The sequence below is a fragment of the Sus scrofa genome, chromosome 11 (genome assembly GCF_054392235.1).
Source record: "Sus scrofa isolate SSC_HxYL_T2T_F1_AM1 chromosome 11, Sscrofa_HxYL_maternal_Yorkshire_Landrace_v2.0, whole genome shotgun sequence".
NCBI lineage: Eukaryota > Metazoa > Chordata > Mammalia > Artiodactyla > Suidae > Sus > Sus scrofa.
The window spans coordinates 72,149,982-72,171,643 of record NC_139393.1 but is presented as its reverse complement, the minus strand read 5'-3'; the positions used below and the strand labels follow the sequence as shown (position 1 = coordinate 72,171,643).

The 21,662-nt window shown below is 45.9% G+C and overlaps 1 protein-coding gene across 4 annotated transcripts in view; it reads left to right on the top strand.

Moving 5' to 3' along the window:
* Positions 1 to 21,662, top strand: part of LOC100738425 (ATP-binding cassette sub-family C member 4) — a 151,718-nt gene that overhangs the window by 54,694 nt on the left and 75,362 nt on the right. For all 4 annotated transcript variants that reach the window (XM_084982144.1, XM_084982145.1, XM_084982142.1 and 1 more), the window contains 4 exons: positions 14,006 to 14,091; positions 14,324 to 14,410; positions 17,322 to 17,418; positions 21,010 to 21,216. In XM_084982144.1, coding sequence (XP_084838270.1) covers positions 14,006 to 14,091; positions 14,324 to 14,410; positions 17,322 to 17,418; positions 21,010 to 21,216 — 477 coding nt within the window. The remainder of the gene's footprint in view (positions 1 to 14,005; positions 14,092 to 14,323; positions 14,411 to 17,321; positions 17,419 to 21,009; positions 21,217 to 21,662) is intronic.

Sequence of the window (21,662 nt, the reverse complement as noted above, 5' to 3'; positions counted from 1 at the left end):
CCTCTTTACCTGAAGTCCAGCTCCTGATGCTCACATTGGACTCCAGGCCAGTGTGTGGCTGTTTCTTTCCACGACCTTGTCTTTCTGGTGAAGCTCAGTGCTTTCTTACCCACATTTGCGCATCTCTGGAGAGGAGCAGGTGCTGGGACAATGGCTGCCATTCAGGGCGATGCTTTGCTGCAGCCACTCGGGGTGATTGGACCAATAATGTGGGCGGGGATCTGGGGCTGCACCCACCCCTTGGCATCTGTGCTGAGCAGACTGTGGTGGGAGGGGCCCTGCAGGACTGGGCTGCATGTGATTCTTCTGTACTGATGTGACGTTTGTAAACGTGGACTCCTCTCCCGTTCTGCTGCAGGGTGGGGACCTAGAGTCTGGGCCCCTTGTGCCCATTTGGTCCTTGGCAGGAATGGAGGCTCAGGGCGGGTAAGTAGCAGAGAGCAGCATCCTGGGCCTGTCACCTGTCCACTGTCCCTTTGGACACGTGCTGTTATCTGCCTGGGCCTCTGCTGCAGCAAAACAGGACATTGGGTCAGAGGTTTCCAAGAGGTTTTGCTGCTGCTCTGAAATGTCATCTGCGACTCTGATTAGTGAGGGGTCAGCAAGGTCTTTAAGACACCTGGGAACCAGGTAATGAGTTAAGAGACCTCTGCTTTTCTCTTTTGGAATCTGTGTGTCAGTGAATGAACTTAAAATGGCCACAAATAATCCTGGAATCCTGGAGTTCTTTTGGAATCTGTGTGTCAGTGAATGAACTTAAAATGGCCACGAATAATCCTGGAATCCTGGAGTTATTTTGGCCTTGTAGATACAGAGACGGCATGTGTAGTAGAACAGCCTTGGCCTTTGGGGAGAAACAGTCCTGGGTTGGATCCTACTCTAGGTGTTTATCTCAGTTTCCTTCCTTATTAAATGCAGGAGGTGTGGGATTGTTGTAAAGGCTTCAGGCGATGCCTGTGAAATGCAAACATGCCAGGTTTTCCATAAAAACCTGGTAGCTATTGTTACTATTCTAGCCCTTTTCCCTACATCCATCCATCTATACATACATATAAATACAAAGGTTTCTCCTGACAGTTCTCCCTACCCTCACCTCCCCCAAATCCTGGAGGAAAGAACAGGGGGAAAAAAAAGCAACAGTTCTTGTATTACATATGTTAATAAAAAACAGATTATTATACTATCCCTAATTGAACTAAACATATAAGTTCATTGAGCAGAAAACTTTTCTGTAATAAAATAAAAGGATATGTAAACACATTTGGCAGCATCGTTCAGGCTGATGATGGAAACTCCAAGGCCTGGGAGTCAGACTGATCTCCAAGAGACAGGAGTGAGTGATGCTTGAAGAGAGATTCCCTGCTCAGGAATTGAACCTGGGCAGCCTGGGGAAAACCAGGAACAGCTAGAGGTTAGAGGCTAAGAGCAGAGTTGCCCTGATTCTTGTCCCCAAGGAGATTTCAAGGAGGCAAAGACTGTAAAAACAGGCACAAAGTTTATTATTACAAGCACAGTGCATGTGGGAGAGCCCAGAGGGAAACAGTTTAGAAGCCGAATAGCCCACTCGGGAGTGTGACGCCCCGCCGGTGGGGAGCGTGCCAATGCGGTGATTTCCATCACTTCCATGGGGCAGTCTTCAGGGTCTTTGTTTTCCTTTGGCCGATTATCTTATTGAACGTTCATCTCATATTAATCACATCTCTGGCAACTGAGATATATTCTCAGATTGCCTTGACAATCATGGGATAATAAGTTTATTGATCCTTCTGGGTCTAGGTCTAGAAACTGTCAAGTCTTGAGTTACTTTAGTATTGCTTTCATTTTAAATATTGTTTTTAATCACCGCTTGGGCAGCATACTGTAAAAAAGCAAAAGGCTATGAACTGACATTGAAAAGTAGAAGGAAAATCCCCCTCGTCCGGACTCGGAAGAGGCGACACCCCAAATCACTCACAAGAAGCGGTCTTGATGCAAACAGCAAGAGGATTTTTATTCCAAGCGCGCTGGGGCCCACAGTCATACGCCACGCAGGGGTAGAGGACTGTGGCCCCGAATGCGGAATCGGGACAGCTTTTATGGGGTTCACAACAAAGCCCGCGCTTCGCAAACCAATCATTTTAAAACATCGAGAGCCCGCGCTCCCTGGACCAATCATTTTAAAACATTGCGAGCCCACGCTCCGTGGACCAATCATTTTAAAACATTGCGAGCCCGCGCTCCATGGACCAATCATTCTTCTACAGTTCCGGAGGTCCGCATTTGCGCGGGCTCCTGGGCAGAGTGACAGATTGCAGTTGAGATAGGTCACTAGGGCTTTCAATGTGTAATCATTTCTTCTATGGCACCAGCAGTCTTACAGAATCCAGATAAGCAATTAGTCAACTCATTTCCTGTTATCTTACTTAGGCCAGGATCACGCACTCAAGGGCCTATTTTACGTCCTTTCACCTAGTTTCATACAGAGAGCAGGCCCTGGAACAGCAAGAAGTGTGACCTTCTACCTATTTACTGGCAGGGAGCAGGGTCTGGAATTCGGGGGCATCTAGGGCTTTTTAAGAAGCTGGAGTTAGGGCTCTTTACTACCTTCTTGGGGTCTTGGAGAGTTAGGCTGCATTTTCATCCTTTCAACATGAGCTTGGTTCATGTTCCAATTGTTCCATTTGACAGCTGACCGTCCTGTTGCAGGAAGCGGACCCCCTTCCAGGGCCCAGGAGTGGGCTCCTAATGCTCAGAAGTGAATGTCTGAGGAGACACATGTGCTGACAGAGCAAGACATTTTATTGGGAAGGGGCTCCTGGGCGGAGAGCAGGAGGCTAAGGGAACCCAGGAGAACAGCTCTGCCATGTGGCTCACAGCCTCAGGGTTTATGGACAAGGGGTTAATGTCCAGTTGTCTCTGGCCAGTCATCCTACTCGGCCCGAACTTGGTCTGACTCAGGGTCCTTCTTGGTGGAGGGTATCTCTTAGCCAAGGTGGATTCCAGCACCAAGGATTCTGGGAGGTTTATCAGCCCCTCCCAAATTCTCCTGGTTAGTCAGGGCAGCACTGTGTTCCTTATCAGGCCTCCTGTTATAAGACAACTCAATGCAAACGTCAAAAAAAAAAAAAAAAAGGGAAACCAGGTTGAAAAGAAGCAGCTGCTGGTGGACACTATCAGAGGGAGGACAAGATGGCGGAGGAGTAGGAGGACACGCTCGCCTTCTCCCACAAACACAACAAAAAAAGCACATCTACAGAATAAATGACTCGCACAGAACAGCAACCAATCGCTGGCAGAGGAACCTAAACTCCAATAATGGCAAGAAATTCGTGACATTATTAGGCAGAACGGGAGAAAAGAGGAGAGTGAGAGAAGGTGAATCCGAGCGGGACGGGCGCTCCCGAAAGGGAACTGCGGAGGAGAAAGGGATCCCGCACCCTGGAAAGTCACCTACCGGGCGAAAGATCAAACGGACCGGAGGAATCTCCAGATGCAGAGAAGAGTGTAGCAGTAAGTTGGAGTACGGAAAAGCCCATCAAGAACCCAACGGACCATCTGAACTACGGGCACAGTCACCAAAAATTGAGACGCCTGGGTGGGGGCTGGGCACCAAGACCTCGCCTCTGAAGGTTAGTCCCCGAGAGGGGGCCGGGGGACGCCTGGGTGGGGGCTGAACACCTAGACCTTGCCTCCGAAGGTTAATCCCTGAGAAAGGGCCGGGGGACGCCTGGGGGGGGGGCTGGGCACCGAGACCTCGCCTCTGAAGGTTAGTCCCCGAGAAAGGGCCAGGGGGCGCCGCCTGGGTGGGGGCTGGGCACCGAGAACTCGGCTCCAGAGATTAGTCCCCGGGCTAGGGGGGCGGGGCAGAGTGGAAACTGCTTGGGAGGTCTAGAAACCATTTGACGGGTTAGAGACTGCCTGGGAGACTAGAAAACGAAGCTGTCCCAGAGGAAGGGAGCAATACTCCAGGGGCGGGGAAGTGGAAAGCCACATCAGAGGGAACCTGGGAGAAGAGCCTGGTCTGCGCCCGTGCTGGGGAGGGGAGAAAAAAAGGGGTGGGTCCCCATAGAATACCCCCCACCCCACAGCAAGCTTACAGGCCCGCTAGATAGCTGAAAACTGTGCTTCCCAGTGCATCCCCTCCCCCCACCCCCGCCACGCCCTACGCTCTCACGGACCTGGGGCTGCCTGCCATCCAGGAGGGCTGGCCTCAACAATTGCCTGAAGCCTACCACCGCAGGGGCTGTCCCTGCACAGGCCTGCTTGCCCTTTGGAGGGGCTACACTTCCGCAGAGCAGCACCAAACAGCACCAGCCCCCGAGAAAAGGCCTGCAGCCCAGAAAAGCTAGAACAAGCTTAGCCAGGCTGTGAATAGATCGGCCTAATTCTCGGACGGTTTTTCTGAGTTGGGTTGCCCCGGGGAGGAGCCTCTTCAGTTTCCAACGGCCCTGCTACCCGCCCAAGCACCCAGGGGGTGCCCCACTCCCGTGAAATAACTGCTCAGCACCACCAGCCCCCTGGAGGAGCCCCTGCAGCCCAGAAAAGCTGCAACAAGCTCGGCCAGACTGTGAAAAGATCCGCATACATTCTCAGGCTGTCCTTCTGAGTTGGGCTACCCTAGGGAAGAGCCTCTTAGGTTCTCAGTGACCCAGATAGCTGCTCCAGCCCCCAGGGGGTGATGCACCCCTGAAGAGCAGCTGCCCAACACCGCCAACTCCCTGCAAGAACCCCACAGCCTAAAAACACCAGAGCAAGCTCTGCATGACCAAGTGAAATCTGTTACCATCGTGGGGTGGACCTCCCAGTCCTGTCTGCCCTCAGGAAGTCCTCCTTTGTTTCAAAGAAACACTGTTAGCCCCATCAACACTCCAGAAAAGCCACTGCCTCAAAAAAGATTGACCAACAAAGCCAGCCCTCAGGAAATATTCCACAGCAGTGACAAGGCAAACACTGCCCGATCACGGAGAGTACAACTCCCTCAGGAGAAAGAAAACAACAAGCAAGATGAAGAAGCTGAGAAACCACCCCCAGTCAAACCAACAGGAGAACTCACCTAAAACAGTCAGCAATGAAACAGATCTCTGCAGTCAGACAGACCTGGAGTTCAAAAGAGAAATACTGAAAATACTGAAGGAATTAAGAGAAGATATGAACAGTAATGCAGATACCCTCAGAAAGGAACTAGAAAATATAAGGAGGAGCCAAGAAAAACTAGAACATTCATTTGCAGAGATGCAAACTGAACTAAGGGCAGTCAAAACCAGAATGAATAATGCAGAAGAACGAATCAGTGATATGGAAGATAGAATAATGGAAATCACTCAATCTGGTCAATAGACAGAAAACCGAATCAAAAAACTGGAAAGCAATATAAGAGACCTATGGGATAATATAAAGCGGGCCAATCTACGCATAATAGGAATTCCAGAAGGAGTAGAAAAAGATAAGGGCATGGAAAATATATTTGAAGAAATTATTGCTGGAAACTTCCCAAATCTAAAGGATACTGGGTTCAAGATACAAGAAGCACAGAGGGCCCCAAACAAACTGAACCCAAAGAGACCCACACCAAGACACATCATAATAAAAATGGCAAAAGTTAGTGATAAAGAGAGGATCCTAAAGGCAGCAAGAGAAAACCAGAATGTTACCTACAAGGGAACCCCCATAAGAATATCAGCTGATTTCTCTACAGAAACACTACAGGCCAGGAGGGAATGGCAAGAGATATTTAAAGTGCTCAAAGGAAAAAATATGCAACCTAGAATACTCTATCCAGCAAGAATATCATTTAAAATAGAAGGGGAAATAAAAATTTTTCCCAACAAACAAAAACTTAAAGAATACAGCAACACAAAACCCAGGTTAAAGGAAATATTGAAAGGGCTTCTCTAAACCAAAAAGAAAGGAAGGAAAGGGAAGAAAAAAGAAAAGAAAAAAAAAAAAGGAAGAAGAAGAGGAAGAACTAGGACTGAGGAAACCGCAATCAGAGAGCAGTCACTCAAATAAGCCAGCATACAGATTTAATCATGAACATGCTTCAAACAAAATAAAATTAAAAAGGAAAAAATAAAAAAGAGTCATCAAAACCATAAAATGTGGGCAAGGGATGTCAGGAGGTAAATAACCCTTTTTGTTTATATGTATGTCTCTCTTCTTAATTTTAATACAGTAATGAAGTGTTTGAACTTACAGGACCATCAGGCTAAAACACACAATTATGGGAAGGGGTTAGCATACTTAAAAAACAGGGCAACCACAAGCCAAAACCAAATATTGCATTTGCAAAAAATGAAAAAAAAATACACTCAAGCAGATAACAACAGGAGACCATCCAACCAAAAAAAAAAAAAAAAAGAAAGAAAGGAAGAATGGAGAACCATAGAATCAACTGGAACAAGAGGTTCAAAATGGCAATAAATAATCATCTATCAATTATCACCTTAAATGTCAATGGACTGAATGCCCCAATCAAAAGACACAGAGTGGCTGAGTTGATAAAAAGCCAAAAACCTTCAATAAGAAACTCACCTTAGGACAAAAGATACATATAGATTGAAAGTGAAAGGGTGGGGAAAAGTATTTCACGCCAATAGACATGACAGAAAAGCAGGAGTCACAACGCTCATATCAGACAAAATAGACTTTAAAACAAAAGACATAAAGAAAGACAAAGAAGGACACTACTTAATGATTAAGGGATCCATCCAAGGAGAGGATGTTACTATCATCAACATATATGCCCCAAATATAGGAGCACCCAGATACATACAACAAATATCAACAGACATAAAGGGAGATATTGATGAGAATACAATCATAGTAGGAGACCTAAATACCCCCCTCACATCAATGGACAGATCCTCTAGACAGAAAACCAACAAAGCAACAGAGATCCTAAAGGAAACAATAGAAAAGTTAGACTTAATTGATATCTTCAGGACACTACATCCAAAAAAAGCAGAATACACATTCTTCTCAAATGCTCATGGAACATTCTCAAGAATCGACCACATATTGGGACACAAAGCGAGTCTCAATAAATTTAGGAGCATAGAAATCATCTCAAGTATCTTCTCTGACCACATTGCCATGAAATTAGAAACCACCCATGGGAAAAGGAAAGAGAAAAAACCTACTCCATGGAGACTCAACAACATGCTACTAAAAAACCAATGGGTCAATGAGGAAATCAAGAAGGAAATTAAAAACTACCTTGAAACAAATGATAATGAAGACACAACCTCTCAAAATCTATGGGATGCTGCGAAAGCAGTGCTCAGAGGGAAATTTATAGCAATCCAGGCCTTTCTCAAAAAAGAAGAAAGATCCCAAATTGACAACTTAACCCTCCACCTAAATGAATTAGAAAAAGAAGAACAAAAAAGGCCTAAAGTCAGCAGAAGGAAGGAAATTATAAAGATCAAAGAAGAAACCAGTAAAATAGAGAGTCAAAAAACAATAGAGAAAATTAATAAAACCAAGAGCTGGTTCTTTGAAAAGGTGAACAAAATTGACAAACCCCTGGCCAGACTCACTAAGAAGAGGAAAGAACCCAAACAACCAAAATTATAAATAAAAAAGGAGAAATCACAACGGATACAGCAGAAATACAAAAAACCATAAGAGAATACTATGAACAACTGTATGGCAACAAGTTTGACAATCTAGAAGAAATGGACAATTTTCTAGAATCTTACAGCCTGGCAAAACTGAATCAAGTAGAAACAGACCAACTGAACAGACCGATCACTAGAAATGAAATTGAAGAGGTCATAAAATCACTCCCTACAAATAAAAGTCCAGGACCAGACGGCTTCACAGGTGAATTCTATCAAACATATAAAGAGGAATTGGTGCCCATCCTCCTTAAACTCTTTCAAAAGGTTGAAGAAGAAGGAATACTCCCAAAGACATTCTATGAGGCCACCATCACCCTCATTCCAAAACCAGACAGAGATACCACCAAAAAAGAAAACTATCGCCCAATATCATTGATGAATATAGATGCAAAAATTCTCAACAAAACCTTAGCCAACCGAATCCAACAACTTATCAAAAAAATTATACACCATGACCAGGTTGGGTTCATCCCAGGTTCACAAGGATGGTTCAACATACGCAAATCAATCAGCATCATACACCACATTAACAAAAAAAAGGTCAAAAATCATATGATCATCTCAATAGACGCAGAAAAAGCATTTGACAAAGTTCAACATCCATTCATGATCAAGACCCTCGCCAAAGTGGGTATAGAGGGAACATTCCTGAATATAATCAAAGCCATGTATGAGAAACCCACAGCAAATATAATCCTCAATGGGGAAAAACTGAAAGCCTTCTCACTCAACTCTGGAACAAGACAGGGATGCCCACTCTCACCACTGCTCTTCAACATCGTTTTGGAAGTCTTAGCCACAGCAATTAGACAAACCAAAGAAATAAAAGGCATCCATATAGGAAGAGAAGAGATCAAACTGTCACTGTATGCAGATGACATGATACTATACCTAGAAAACCCTAAGGACTCAACCCCAAAACTCCTTGAACTGATTAATAAATTCAGCAAAGTGGTAGGATATAAGATTAACATTCAGAAGTCAGTTGCATTTCTGTATACCAGCAATGAAACATTAGAAAAGGAATACAAAAATACGATACCTTTTAAAATTGTACCTCACAAAATCAAATACCTCGGAATACACCTGACCAAAGAGGTAAAGGACCTATAGGCCGAGAACTATAAAACTTTAATCAAAGAAATCAAAGAAGATGTAAAGAAATGGAAAGATATTCCATGTTCCTGGATTGGAAAAATCAATATTGTGAAAATGGCCATACTACCCAAAGCAATCTATAGATTCAATGCAATCCCTATCAAATTACCCATGACATTTTTCACAGAACTACAACAAACAATCCAAACATTTATATGGAACAACAAAAGACCCAGAATTGCCAAAGCAATCCTGAGAAACAAAAACCAAGCAGGAGGCATCACTCTCCCAGACTTCAAGAAATACTACAAAGCCGCAGTCATCAAAACAGTGTGGTACTGGTATCAAAACAGACAGACAGACCGATGGAACAGAATAGAGAATCCGGAAATAAACCCTGACACCTATGGTCAATTAATCTTTGACAAGGGAGGCAAGAACATCAAATGGGAAAAAGAAAGTCTATTCAGCAAGCATTGCTGGGAAACCTGGACAGCTGCATGCAAAGCAATGAGATTAGAACACACCCTTACACCATGCCCAAAAATAAACTCAAAATGGCTGAAAGACTTAAATATACGACAGGACACCATCAAACTCCTAGAAGAAAACAGAGGCAAAACACTCTCTGACATCAACATCATGAGTGTTTTCTCAGGTCAGTCTCCCAAAGCAATAGAAATTAGAGCAAAAATAAACCCACGGACCTAATCAAACTGAAAAGCTTTTGCACAGCAAAGGAAACCCAAAAGAAAACAAAAAGACAACTTACAGAATGGGAGAAAACAGTTTCAAAGGATGCAACTGACAAGGGCTTAATCTCTAGAATATATAAGCAACTTATACAACTCAACAGCAAAAAAGCCAATCAATCAATGGAAAAATGGGCAAAAGACCTGAATAGACTGTTCTCCAAAGAAGATATACAGATGACCAACAAACACATGAAAAAGTGCTCAATATCGCTGACTATAAGAGAAATGCAAATCAAAACTACCATGAGATACCACCTCACACCAGTCAGAATGGCCATCACAATAAATCCACAAATGGCAAGTGCTGGAGGGGCTGTGGAGAAAAGGGAACCCTCCTGCACTGCTGGTGGGAATGTAAACTGGTACAGCCACTATGGAGAACAGTCTGGAGATTCCTTAGAAATCTATCCATAGAACTTCCATATGACCCTGCAATCCCACTCTTGGGCATCTATCCGGACAAAGCTCTACTTAAAAGAGACACATGCACCCACATGTTCATTGCAGCACTATTCACAATAGCCAGGACATGGAAACAACCTAAATGTCCATCGACAGAGGATTGGATTCGGAAGATGTTGTCTATATACACAATGGAATACTACTCAGCCATAAAAAAGGATGACATCATGCCATTTGCAGCAACATGGATGGAACTAGAGAATCTCATACTGAGTGAAATGAGCCAGAAAGACAAAGACAAATACCATATGATATCACTTATAACTGGCATCTAATATCCAGAACAAATGAACATCTCTTCAAAAAAGAAAATCATGGACTTGGAGATGAGACTTGCCTGATGGGAGGGGGAGGGAGTGGGAGGGATCGGGAGCTTGGGCTTATCAGGCACAACTTAGAATAGATTTACAAGGAGATCCCGCTGAATAGCATTGAGAACTATGTCTAGATACTCATGTCGCAACAGAAGAAAGGGTGGGGGAAAAAACTGTAACTGCAATATATACATCTAAGGATAACCTGACCCCCTTGCTGTACAGTGGGAAAAAAAAAAAAAAAAAAAAACCAAAAGGACACTATCAAGAAAGTAAAAAGAAGAGTTCTCTTGTGGCACAGTGGGTTAAGGATCTTGTGATGCCACTGCAGCAGCTTGGGTCAGTGCTGTGGCATAGGTTCTATCTGGGAACTTTGATATGCCATGGGCACAGACAAAAAAAAAAGTGAAAACACAATCTACAGAATGGGATTTGCAAATCATATAATTGATGAGACTCATCCAGCCTATATAAAGACCTCTTACAACTCAATAAAAACAATAAATAAGAACTGAAGGAACCCAATTAAAACTCAGGCAAAGGACCTGCATAGACATTCCACCAAAGATATACAAATGGCCAATAAGCACATAAAAAAATGTTCAATAGCATTAGATATTAGGGAAATGCAAATCCAAACCACACTGAGCTATCATTTCACACCCACTAGGACACATAAAAGTGTCACACTACTATATATAAAGTAGATAAGCAAAAGGACCTACGGTACAGCACAGGGAACTCCACTCTATTCTGTAATAACCTACATGGGAAAATAATCTGAGAAAGAATGGCTATACATATACATACAATTATGCACCTGAAACTAACAACCCTGTACATCAACTACACCCCAATATAAAATAAAAATTAAATTAAAAAGTCACATGATAAATTAAAAAAAAAAGCAGAACAGTTTGCAAGAGCTATTAACAGTGAAACAGAGGCTGAGTAAACAATGTATATATGTGTGTGTGTGTGTGTGTGTAGCTGGGAATCTGTCTTAAAATGGCTTATTTTTTCTCATGAAAATGAGAAGCAAGAGATGGTATTAATTTCTGAGCTCAACAAAGAAAGAAGGTGAAATAAATGATGGATTTTCACAAGAGTAATTGCTGCCTTTCAGTTTGATGCCCCCTGTTAAAGCTTAGAGTTTGCAGTCAACCCATGCGTGGCTGCATGTCTTTGTGGCTGTCAGGGAGGGTTATGATGGGACAGTTTCTCTCTTCTTGTGGTCTTGTGATGTGCATGTTGTGATTCCCCCTGCGACTGGGGTCCCACTATGGTTCATTGAGAAAATAAGCATCCAGTGACCAGTGCAAGTTACAGTCAGTTCCTGTCCATTTTCCTTTTATGGAGGCTGATGACAGACTGCTTTTGATTCTCACAGCATCCTTGAGTTCAGTGACGCTGGTTTCTGCCGCACTTTGTGTAGAAGAGGAAAATGAGACTTTTCTTTAGGGAGAGCAAAGGACGTGTTTATCCTGGAGTCCCCAGTGTGTCACTTCCTTTCTCCCCAGACATTTGCTAAAGTACAGACAGAGAAATGAGGGCTCCATCTGCAGAAAGGTCCTGCTGTGCATCCTAGGTTGATGCCTGCGGGGCTTAGTGGATAACAAACTCCCCCCAAACTCTGCTTGTCTGTACCAGTTGATTTTTTTTTAATCTTTTTAGGGCTGCACACATGGCATATAGAAGTTTCCAGGCTAGGGGTAGAATCAGAGCTGTAGCTGCCAGCCTACATCACAGCCACGGCAACGCTGGATCCTTAACCCACTTACTGAAGTTACGGATTGAACCCATGTCCCATGGATACTAGCTGGGTTCGTTCACTGCTGAGCCATGATGGGAACTTCTGTACCAGGTGATAACTATAGGCCCTCAAAGGTTACTAATATGATACTGTGTAACTTCAACCGATTGTTAACTTGTCTTTTGGGGGTGTTCTTCTCATCTTTTCTTTTTTTTCTCCCGGGTACTCTGGTCTATTTACTTCTTCAATAATAGTTAAATATAACTTTTGATAGATTCTCAGATCCTTGAGTCAAAACTTCATATCCTTCTGAGTTCCCTGGTGGCCTAGTTGTTAAATATTATTCCTTGTCATTGCTGTGGCTCAGCTTCATTCCTGGCCCAGGAACTTCTGCGTGCTTTGGGTCGGGGAAAAAGAAACACAACTTCCCATCCTTCTCAGTCTTGAGTTCTTCCTGCTCCCACAGACCAGCACCTACTTAGTCCAGCTGATCTGCTCAGTGTCCTTCAAACAGACTTTGTCTTTCCCTCTTGTTTTTCCTGCCCAGCCTGATCCTTCTGCCTGTCCGCATTTCTTTTCTTCTTCTTCTTCTTCTTTTTTTTTAGGGCCACACACACGGCATATGGAAGTTCCCAGGCTAGGGGTTGAATCGGAGATGCAGCTACCAGTCCATACCTCAGGCACAGCAATTCAGGGTCCAGGCTACATAAGCGACCTACACCAGGGCTCACGGCAATGCTGGATCCTTAACCACTGAGCAAGGCCAGGGATTGAACCTGTGTCCTCATGAATACCAGTCAGATTTGCTTCCACGGAGCCACAACGAGAACTTCCCCCATTTCTTGTACAGAGCTTGTCTGTCACTCTGTCACTTGGATTCAGTATCACTGTGAAGACACGGGTCAGGTGTTGTCCCTTCTCTGAAAGTGGGAAGCTGAGACCAAGTCAGCAAAATGGCCAGTTTAAGCCACACTCATTCCCTGATAAAATAAACCTATACCTTCACCAGCCTGTGCCACCAGCCCTCACACTGGTGCCTCTAGCACAGACCTTCACACTTGCACATCCTGCTTCACAGTGATGTTACCTAGAGGTCATCACAGCTTGTCCACAACCAGAGTCTCCCAAACCTGCATCCACCGTCTTCCCCAGCTCAGTAAGTGGGACCCCATCCTTCCCCTTCCTCACCCCCACACAGCACAGGCCTCCTCTTCTCCTGCAACCCACACCCGCCTGTCAGCAGGTCTCACAGATGCCACCTTCGAGATGTGTCTGGAGTGTGACGCCATCTCTCCACTCCTCAAAGAGGCAGGACTGGTTCCTTTAACCCCTCAGGCCATGTCGTCCTCCCCACCCCCCCTTTCCTGGGCATGACACCAGGGCTCCTTCTGCTCTGTCTGCCCTCACTCCCCTCAGGTGTGCTCGGCTCCAGCTCTCCTGGTCCTTGCTTGTCTTGGAAAACCTTGGGCGTCTGCCCCATGGCCTTTGCACTGGCTCCTTCCTTTGTGTGGATCACCCTCTCCAGGTCTGGGGAGCCCCCTCCACCCTCTGAGATCTGCTCAAACCCTCTGTGAGCTGAGCCCTTCCTGACCCCAGTGTAGGCACACTCTCCCCCCTTTCCTCTCTGTCCCCCAAGCCCGCCTCCTTTTTCTCCTGGTGCTTAGTGCTTGTACTCGTGTTAATTTTCCATGTTGTCCATCTCCCGCCATGGAGGAAACTCCAGAGACTTAGTTTCCTCATGGCTGAATTCACTGTGCCCAGAACAATGTCTGACATATAGTCAGTCCTCAATGAATATCTATTAAAATCGTCAAATGCATAAATGGTGTGAAAATCTATAGAATGAAAACAAAACAAACTGAGAATACTTTTTTTAATGTTCAAGGTTACAGTTTAGTCAGTACGAAATATACACGATCAATTACTTGTATGAAGGATTGATGCTAAAAGTTTAGGATGACAGGAGAACACATTTTAAATCTTGTCCTTTTCCCCTTTTCTATCTCTGTGTGGGATTTGTAGCTTTTGGAGGCTGGGGATCAAACTGTGGTTGGAGACCGTGGAACCCCACTGAGCGCAGGGCAGAAAGCCCGCATCAGCCTCGCAAGGTAAAGGACGTTTCCGCAGCCTCCTGCCCCCACCTCCTCCACGGCCTCTAGCGGGGGGGGCGGGGGCTGAGCGTGCGGACCCCTCCCCGGGTGGGCGCAGTGGGAAGCAGAGGCCCGGCCCTTTCCCTGGGCTCTGGGAAGGAACCCAGAGATGCTGGATGTTGTCGGGATCCAGAGATGGAATCCAGGAGCGGGAAGGGTCCTTCTCCTGACTTCTCTCTACGTTTTCTAGAGCCGTGTATCAGGACGCGGACATCTACCTCCTGGACGACCCGCTCAGCGCCGTCGATGCAGGGGTCAGCAGGCACTTGTTTGAACAGTGAGTTTGCTCTTGTGTCCTGTCATGTCTGCTGCTTCCAGGATCCCTGCAGGTCCAGGGAAGGGAGCTCAGGAAAGCCTCTGTGCTTCCGGAGACTGGGCTCCTTCCGCCCTAGCGTCCCTCTCCCCTCCCCCACCTCCATAGAAGACCCATTGCAGAGAAATCGTGCAGAAGGATGAGGTCAGTATGGAAAGTGCAGAAGGGGCTTCCAGTGTGTGGAGGCCAGTGGAGTGGGTGCTTTAGGGAGTGAGGAGCAGATGGCAGGTGCCCCTGCTCCTTGCAGCTGAAAACCAGCCCCTGTGGACAGATCCTGAGCCCAGGAATAAGAGGGATGCTGTACAGAGAGTGGGAGTCGGGAGCCTGGTGCTTGGCTGCCAGTTCTTCTCCTCCATCATTTGTTGTTTGTTTGTTTTTTTTTGGGTGGGGGGCGTCTCCTCTATCTTTTGTTGAAGGCCCATTAGAAGTGTTCAGCACTGACATAGGGCTTCCAGGGAAAGACCCTATTTGTGCTTAGTGTCATGTAGGTTTAGAAATACTTAGTAAAGTCTATGATTTGAGAATGATTTATTCCATATCAGAGTATGACCTCAGTTCTTTGAGCCTGCTTCACAGATACTCACTAGAATTAATACTTGACCTGCAGTGCAGGGTTACCTTGAATTTGAAACTAAATATCTAGATTCTAGCTGAAATCTAAGTCTTATTTCATGTTTCTGGAATTGTTGTCAGTGATTCTTGTTTGGCCACCAAACCCCTGAAACTGAACAACTTTGATGTCTTTCTGTGTATAACGTGACCTAACACATGCGGATTCATGCCTCGGGTGGCGTCTAGACTGGCCTTTTTGAAAGCTTCAGGGACTTACTTTGCTAAAATACCCACATTTACCCCATGGGTAGTTATCTTGCCATTGTTCACTTTGTTAAAGTCAACAAGCCCTTCAGCTGCACTTATTAAAGCCCTACTGTGTGCACTGAAGTCGATGCCCTTATAGATGTTATTGCACAAAAGGCCTTAGTTCCCACAGGAGGGCAGTGAGCCAGGAGAGGGGGAGGAGCCGCACAGGGCAGAGTGAGGGAGACTGAGACGCTCAGCCCTCCTTCCTGCCTCTCAGGAATCTGTGTCCCCTCGGAGCTCGTTCAGACAGATGCCCAGGGAACGGTCGGCAGACTCAAGGTGTCAGGGTTTCCATACAGGATAGTGAGTGCTGAGTGGAGGCCCACGTGGGCAGCGGGAGGTTTCAGCTTAAGCTGGAAAGTTCCCTTTGCACTGGGCCTGGCGGGAAGGACCCCCACCCCACCCCCACTCCTGCAGGCTGGGCGGGGTTTATAGGGGCTGAGAAGAGGGTTGAGTTCCTTTTGCTGAAGGAACAGTAGACGCCAAGGTGTGGAGGGAGGAGGAAGCAAGGCCGTGAGGAAGAGCAGGCATGTCCTCGCCTGGAGGATGCGGGTTATTGGGCAGAGAGAAAGGCATTTGGAAATTCTTGCGAGCTTATGTGTCTGAAGCAAGGTCCTTGAGTGACACCCCACCTTGTTTTGGGGACGTTGGGGCAGGACATGGCTTCAGTCTTTGCCCCAAGGAGTGAGGGGTCAAGGGCGGGGAGATGACCAGTTTAGGGCGAATTGATTTCAGGCTGGCTCATCAGTTACCACGGAAACCAGCAAAAGGGCACACCCCTCACTGCCCCTTGATAAGCATAGTGGAAATTTCTATTCCACAGCTAGAACAGTCACTACTTGGACCCTGGGGCAAGTTTGTAGGAAGGTCAGTGAGTGAGTGAGTAGGGTGTGAGTGAAGCAGGCGCTGGTGGAGCAGGGGATGTGCAGAGAGCAAGAGGACAGCCATCCTGCTGACCTGACCAGACGGGGTCTTGGCTGCAGAGAAGTGGGGTGTCTTTTATGCTGTTGGATGATTTCCACTGTGATTCAGGCCATTTGGATTCTGTTATTTTATTTTCATATTGTAGGGGTTTCAGTCCTCATGAAACAAGACTTGCTTGTTTGGGACTGGAATGCTATAGAGACAGATTGAAGCCATGCTGGCATTTATTTTCTATCTAATATTATTTGAGAAGAAATGTCTAAAAAATGTACTCTGGAAAAAGTTACCAAGATTATTTTTCATCAGTGTGTATACCATAAATCATGAAGAATCACCTGGAAAACTGCCTAAGAAAAATGTGCACATTTTTATGTGACATAGACCCTCTTCTCCCACTCCCACATGGTGATAAAATATTGTTTTAGTTCACTCAAGTTTTGGAATCTCAGTATTGCTCAATTGTTTTTCATTTTGAAACATATAAATTGTTTTCTTTTTGTTTTTGTTTTTTGTCTTTTGTCTTTTTAGGGCCACTTCCGCGGCATATGGAGGTTCCCAGGCTAGGGGTCTAATCAGAGCTGTTGCCACCGGCCTTCGCCACAGCCACAGCAACACCAGATCCGAGCCATGACTGCAACCTACACCACAGCTCATGGCAATGCTGGATTCTCAACCCACTGAGTGAGGCCAGGGATCAACCCCTCAACCCCACGGTTCCCAGTCGGATTTGTTTCTGCTGCATCACAATGGGCACTCCCTGAAACATTTAAATTGTTAAACTGAGTATTTTGGGGAAAAAAACTTAGCTCTTGGGGTCTTCTTCACTGGATTGCTTTTTAGATTTTTTTTTTTTTTTTTTAGCAGAGCTAGGTTCAAGTTTGATGAACTTTTTAGGGCCTAGATGAATTTGAGACCTAGTCAGAATCATTGATTTATACTTGTATTAATTTGCTGTTATTTATTTGATATTTAAACTATGGATCTTTGACTGCCATATTGTCTTTGTTTCATCATGTTTTCACAGTGTGAGTTTTCAGTTGGAAGTGCCCCCATTAATGTGCTTTCGCTGCTGTACCTTTTGCCTTTGTAGGTGTATCCGCCAAGCCTTGCATGAGAAGATCACAATCTTAGTGACCCATCAGCTGCAGTACCTAAAGGATGCAAGCCAGATTCTGATATTGAAAGATGTAAGTAGTTTCTAGAAGTCTGTGGAACTTGCGAGCACTCAGGGGTATTGCTAGCCAGGCCTCCCAGCAGGTCATTCTCCTGGGGTTCATGGTAAATGCCCTCTTCTCTGTCAGTTTTATGCCCCCTTCTTCTCAGGGCTGGTGTGACACCTTTGAGGATGAATCCAGAGACCTGTAGAAATGTGACCTTTACACTCGAAGCCACATAAACGTTAACGAATATGAAGTTGGTACCATGGGGTTCCTGAGTTACCACTGTTCCAGTGAAATGTGTTCAGTATAAAGAAACTGTTTTATTAGAAGTTTTCGTTTTCCCCTTCCATGACTTAAAGAGTATTATTTGGAAATTAGAGATATTAAGACCTATTTATTTATTTTTTTCTTGTTTTTTTATTTTTATTTTTTAATTTAATTTTTTTCTTTCTCATGATTTTTATTTGTTTCCATTATAGCTGGTTTACAGTGTTCTGTCAGTTTTCTACTGTACAGCATGGTGACAGTCACACATACATGTGTATGTTTTTTTTTCTCACATTATCAGGCTCCATCATAAGTGACACAGCAGGAGCTCATTGCTTATCCATTCCAAAGGCAGTAGTTTGCATCTATTAACCCCAAATTCCCAGTCTGTCCCACTCCCTCCCCCTTGGTAATCACAAGTCTGTTCTCCATGTTAAGAGCTGTTTGTATCCATGTCAGTTGTCATATGTTTACCTAAAGAGCACCTTCTATTAACACCAGAAGTGAGGTTGGGGAGCCAAGCACCGGGTCAGAGACGCCCGCTCTGCCGGTCTGGCAGGTGCTGGGCTCACTGCGCAGGTCTCTCTATGTGCTGAGACGTGTGGGAGTCTGTGCAGCAGGAGGACGAGGCCCTGCCTTCGTGGGGCTTCCTGTGCTGTGGGGACAGATGTGAGGAAAGAGGCGGGGTGGGGCTGACCTCCCGGCTGCCTCCCTGAGGAGGTGGTGGCTCACAGGGCCTGAGGGACAGGAAGGTGGGGGCCTTGCTGTCACCTGGGGGGCGGGGGTCTGAGGCAGGGCGTCCTCAGGAGGCCGCTGACCTGGCCTGTGGGAGGAGGGCAGGAGGGCCAGCGTGTCTGAGGCAGAGGGAGCAGGGCATGTGGAGGGAGCTGGCCTCTGAGCAGTGGGCAGCGGGCCCGGAAGTGGGATGGGAGCCACTGGACGGTCAGAGCAGAGGAGCGACGTGGTCTGATGAGAGATTTAAAAGATCGTCTGATGTTTGCTGGAGGGGCCACAGCAGAAGCAGGGGGAAGTCTTAGTAAGGTTGAGAGGACAGAGTGTGGGCTCAGGCTAGTGTGTCAGTTTCTAGAGCTGCTGTAACAAAGTGCCACAAACTGGGTGGCTTGAAACAACAGAAAGTTATTGTCTCACTGTTCTGGAGGCTCCAAGTCTGAAATCAGGGTGCAGGCAGGCCCGTGCTCTCCCTGAGGCTCCAGGGGAGATGCCTCCTTCCAGCTTCTGGTGTTCATAGGCCTTCCTTGGCCCCTTGACTTCCAGCTGCAGCACTGCAACCCCTGCCTCTGTTGTCATGTGGCTGTTGTCCCCATGTCTGTCTGCTTCTCTTCTAAGAACATTGGTTGTATTGGATTTAGGGTCATCCTACTCCAGTATTTCCTCATCTTAACTTGATTACATCTGCAAAGACTCTGTCTCCAAACAAGGTCATGTCCACGTGTGCCGTGTATAGGGCTTGAACATACCTTTTTGGGGGAATGGGGCACCTCCCATTCACCCCACAACGCCTGACATGATTGGGGGTGGAGATTGGTGAGAATTTTTCAGACTTGGTGTTAGTTGATGCTTTCCTCCCTGGCTTGTTTGCCTCTGTGTCTCAGCACCTTGTTTGTTCCATCAGGCCCATGGCCAGATCCCTTGCTTGTCAAATGAATTTCTGCCCTGGGAAAGATGATTAAAATGCAGAGTCTCTGTATCTTTCGAAGCAGTGTCATGTGTCATTTCTTCTCTGCTCCTCTGGGAATGGGGAGCTCAGTTTCTCAAACTTGAGAACAGTCACTTTCATGTGCAGAGGGGGCGATCCTAGTGTATAAAACCCCAGCGTTGGCAGCATCGTGAGCACAGAACCAGTGGGCAGGAGAATAACCTGTTTAGCCAGTCCCTACATGTTTGGGGTCCCCTATTGCATCTTTGAGGAGACAGTCCTCTATTTTTGTACTATCAGAACAACCATTTGTCCTCAGTGAGCCTCCTTGGGTGAGTTGGGGTCCATCCTTGCTGTTAGTCTGGTCCTTCTGTCACAGCAGAGATGGGACAGCCGCCCTCTCGTCCCCTCAGGATTGTCCGTGCTTGGCTGCTGAGTAAAATTGCCATATCTTTGTACCACTAGTCGTTTTCTTGTTCATCTTACAGGTACTACGTGGGAAGAGGTAATTTCATAGAAATAGAGTGCATGCATTTTGCCTCCCACGTGGAGCAAAGCACAGTGTATCTTCAATTATTTGTTAATTCTGCACTGTCAGTTGGTGTCCAAAGGCCTCATTGTGTCTCTCCCAATGGACCACCTCAGGGAATGGGGTGAGAGGGGTACCAGCTCGGGTCCTGGGCCACCTTCTTCCACCTCACCTGCCTTAATCAAAGCTGCCCTCCTTTGATTAGCTTTGCATCTTGGTGTTTTGCCTAATACTTTCTTTGACACTGAGTGAATCAGCTGAGTCTTGTTTCATGGAGGCAGAAAATAGTGAAAACATCTGCATGTTATTTTACATAATTTTGTAAGGAAGGGAAACTGTGCAATGACATATCACATGTGTTCAAAGAAAATGATTAGATTGACTGCAGCTTAAGCAGATGCCTGATGTGGGGAAGCCTGATTGGCTGCTTGTGATTGGCTGTTCTTAAGTCTTTTCTCAGATTTCAGTACATTCATTCTGGCTTCGGTTTCGGTTTGCTGGCACAGGCGTCCAAGGCGTTAGTGTCACTTCAGTCTCTGTCTCCTGGCTCCTTGTTTATTTACTTTATCAGGTGGAATATTGAATTTTCAGTTGGGAACTTCCTGCGTTTGTGGACAGTGTAAAGACCATAATGACACAGCTCAGGGGTCCTCTGTCCAGGGCTGGTTCTTACACGTCTTGTCCCAGCAGGCAGAGGATCCTGTGACAGTGGTCAGCAAAGACTGATGAGTGACCCTGACCCATGCAGATGCGCTTGTGCCCACCTCAGGGTCACTCCTAAGTTTCTTTCCTGGAACATCTTCCCCAATTGACTGTTTTTTAAAGTTCTGCTTGTCACAGGAGGCTTCTCTCAATTCCCATGTCTAAAAAGACTGACCGATACTTCCACCAGTATCTGTGCTTTTTGCCTCCCTCAGTGCATTTTTAAGACGTGATCACATGTTCCTTTCAAATCCCCCAGCACCTCACACAGGGTTTGGCAGAGGACAGAATGCTCAGTTCTGTGTCGAGTTGAACTGAACTAGGCTTTCAACCAGAATTCCAACCTAAGGGTCATTTTCTTAGGAAAATCATGATTTAGGACTGGCTCACTTTTCTTGATAAGTATGTTATTAGATTAATAGTATCAAATACAAATGTATTCCTCTCAAATTCTTTCTTCTAGGGCAAAATTATGAAAAAGGGGACTTTTGCCGAGTTTCCAAAACCTGGGGTAGATTTTGAAGATATCCTTTTAAAGACGAATGAAGAGGCTGAACCATCTCGAGTTCCAGACTCTCCCACTCTGAGGGGTCAGCCCTCCGAATCTTCTGTTCAGCCTCAAGAGTCTCCCAGACCCTCGCTGGAAGATGCTGCCCCTGAGGACCAAGATGTGAGTTTCTCCTCCTGTGATGTGGTCATTCTGCTCCACTCAGGGCATCTTTGTTTGTCCCAAGGTGGACCCTAAGGTTTCAAAGCCACATTCCATGGGATTAGTAGAATTAAAAGAGTACGAAGGGAACAAGAGTGACTGGGGTTCCCTTTGGGTGCAGGATGGAGACTCTTAGGGAGATCAGTGGTGGGTGTACTGCTGTGAGTTCCTGGGCGTATGTGACCCACACTGACATGAGAACTCTTTAATTTCTGGTAGTTACATCCTGCTCGCTCTGATGGCCTCTGGCTTCCTTTATGCACCCAGTGGCTTAATTTAAAGACCCCCTTAGACTGAGTCCTGCTGTGACCCAAATTAAATCAGCTACTTTTCCTGTATGTTGGAATGTTCTGGCACCATGGGCGATTGATGGTAGTGTTTTGCCCCATTCTCAGATGGTTTGTGAT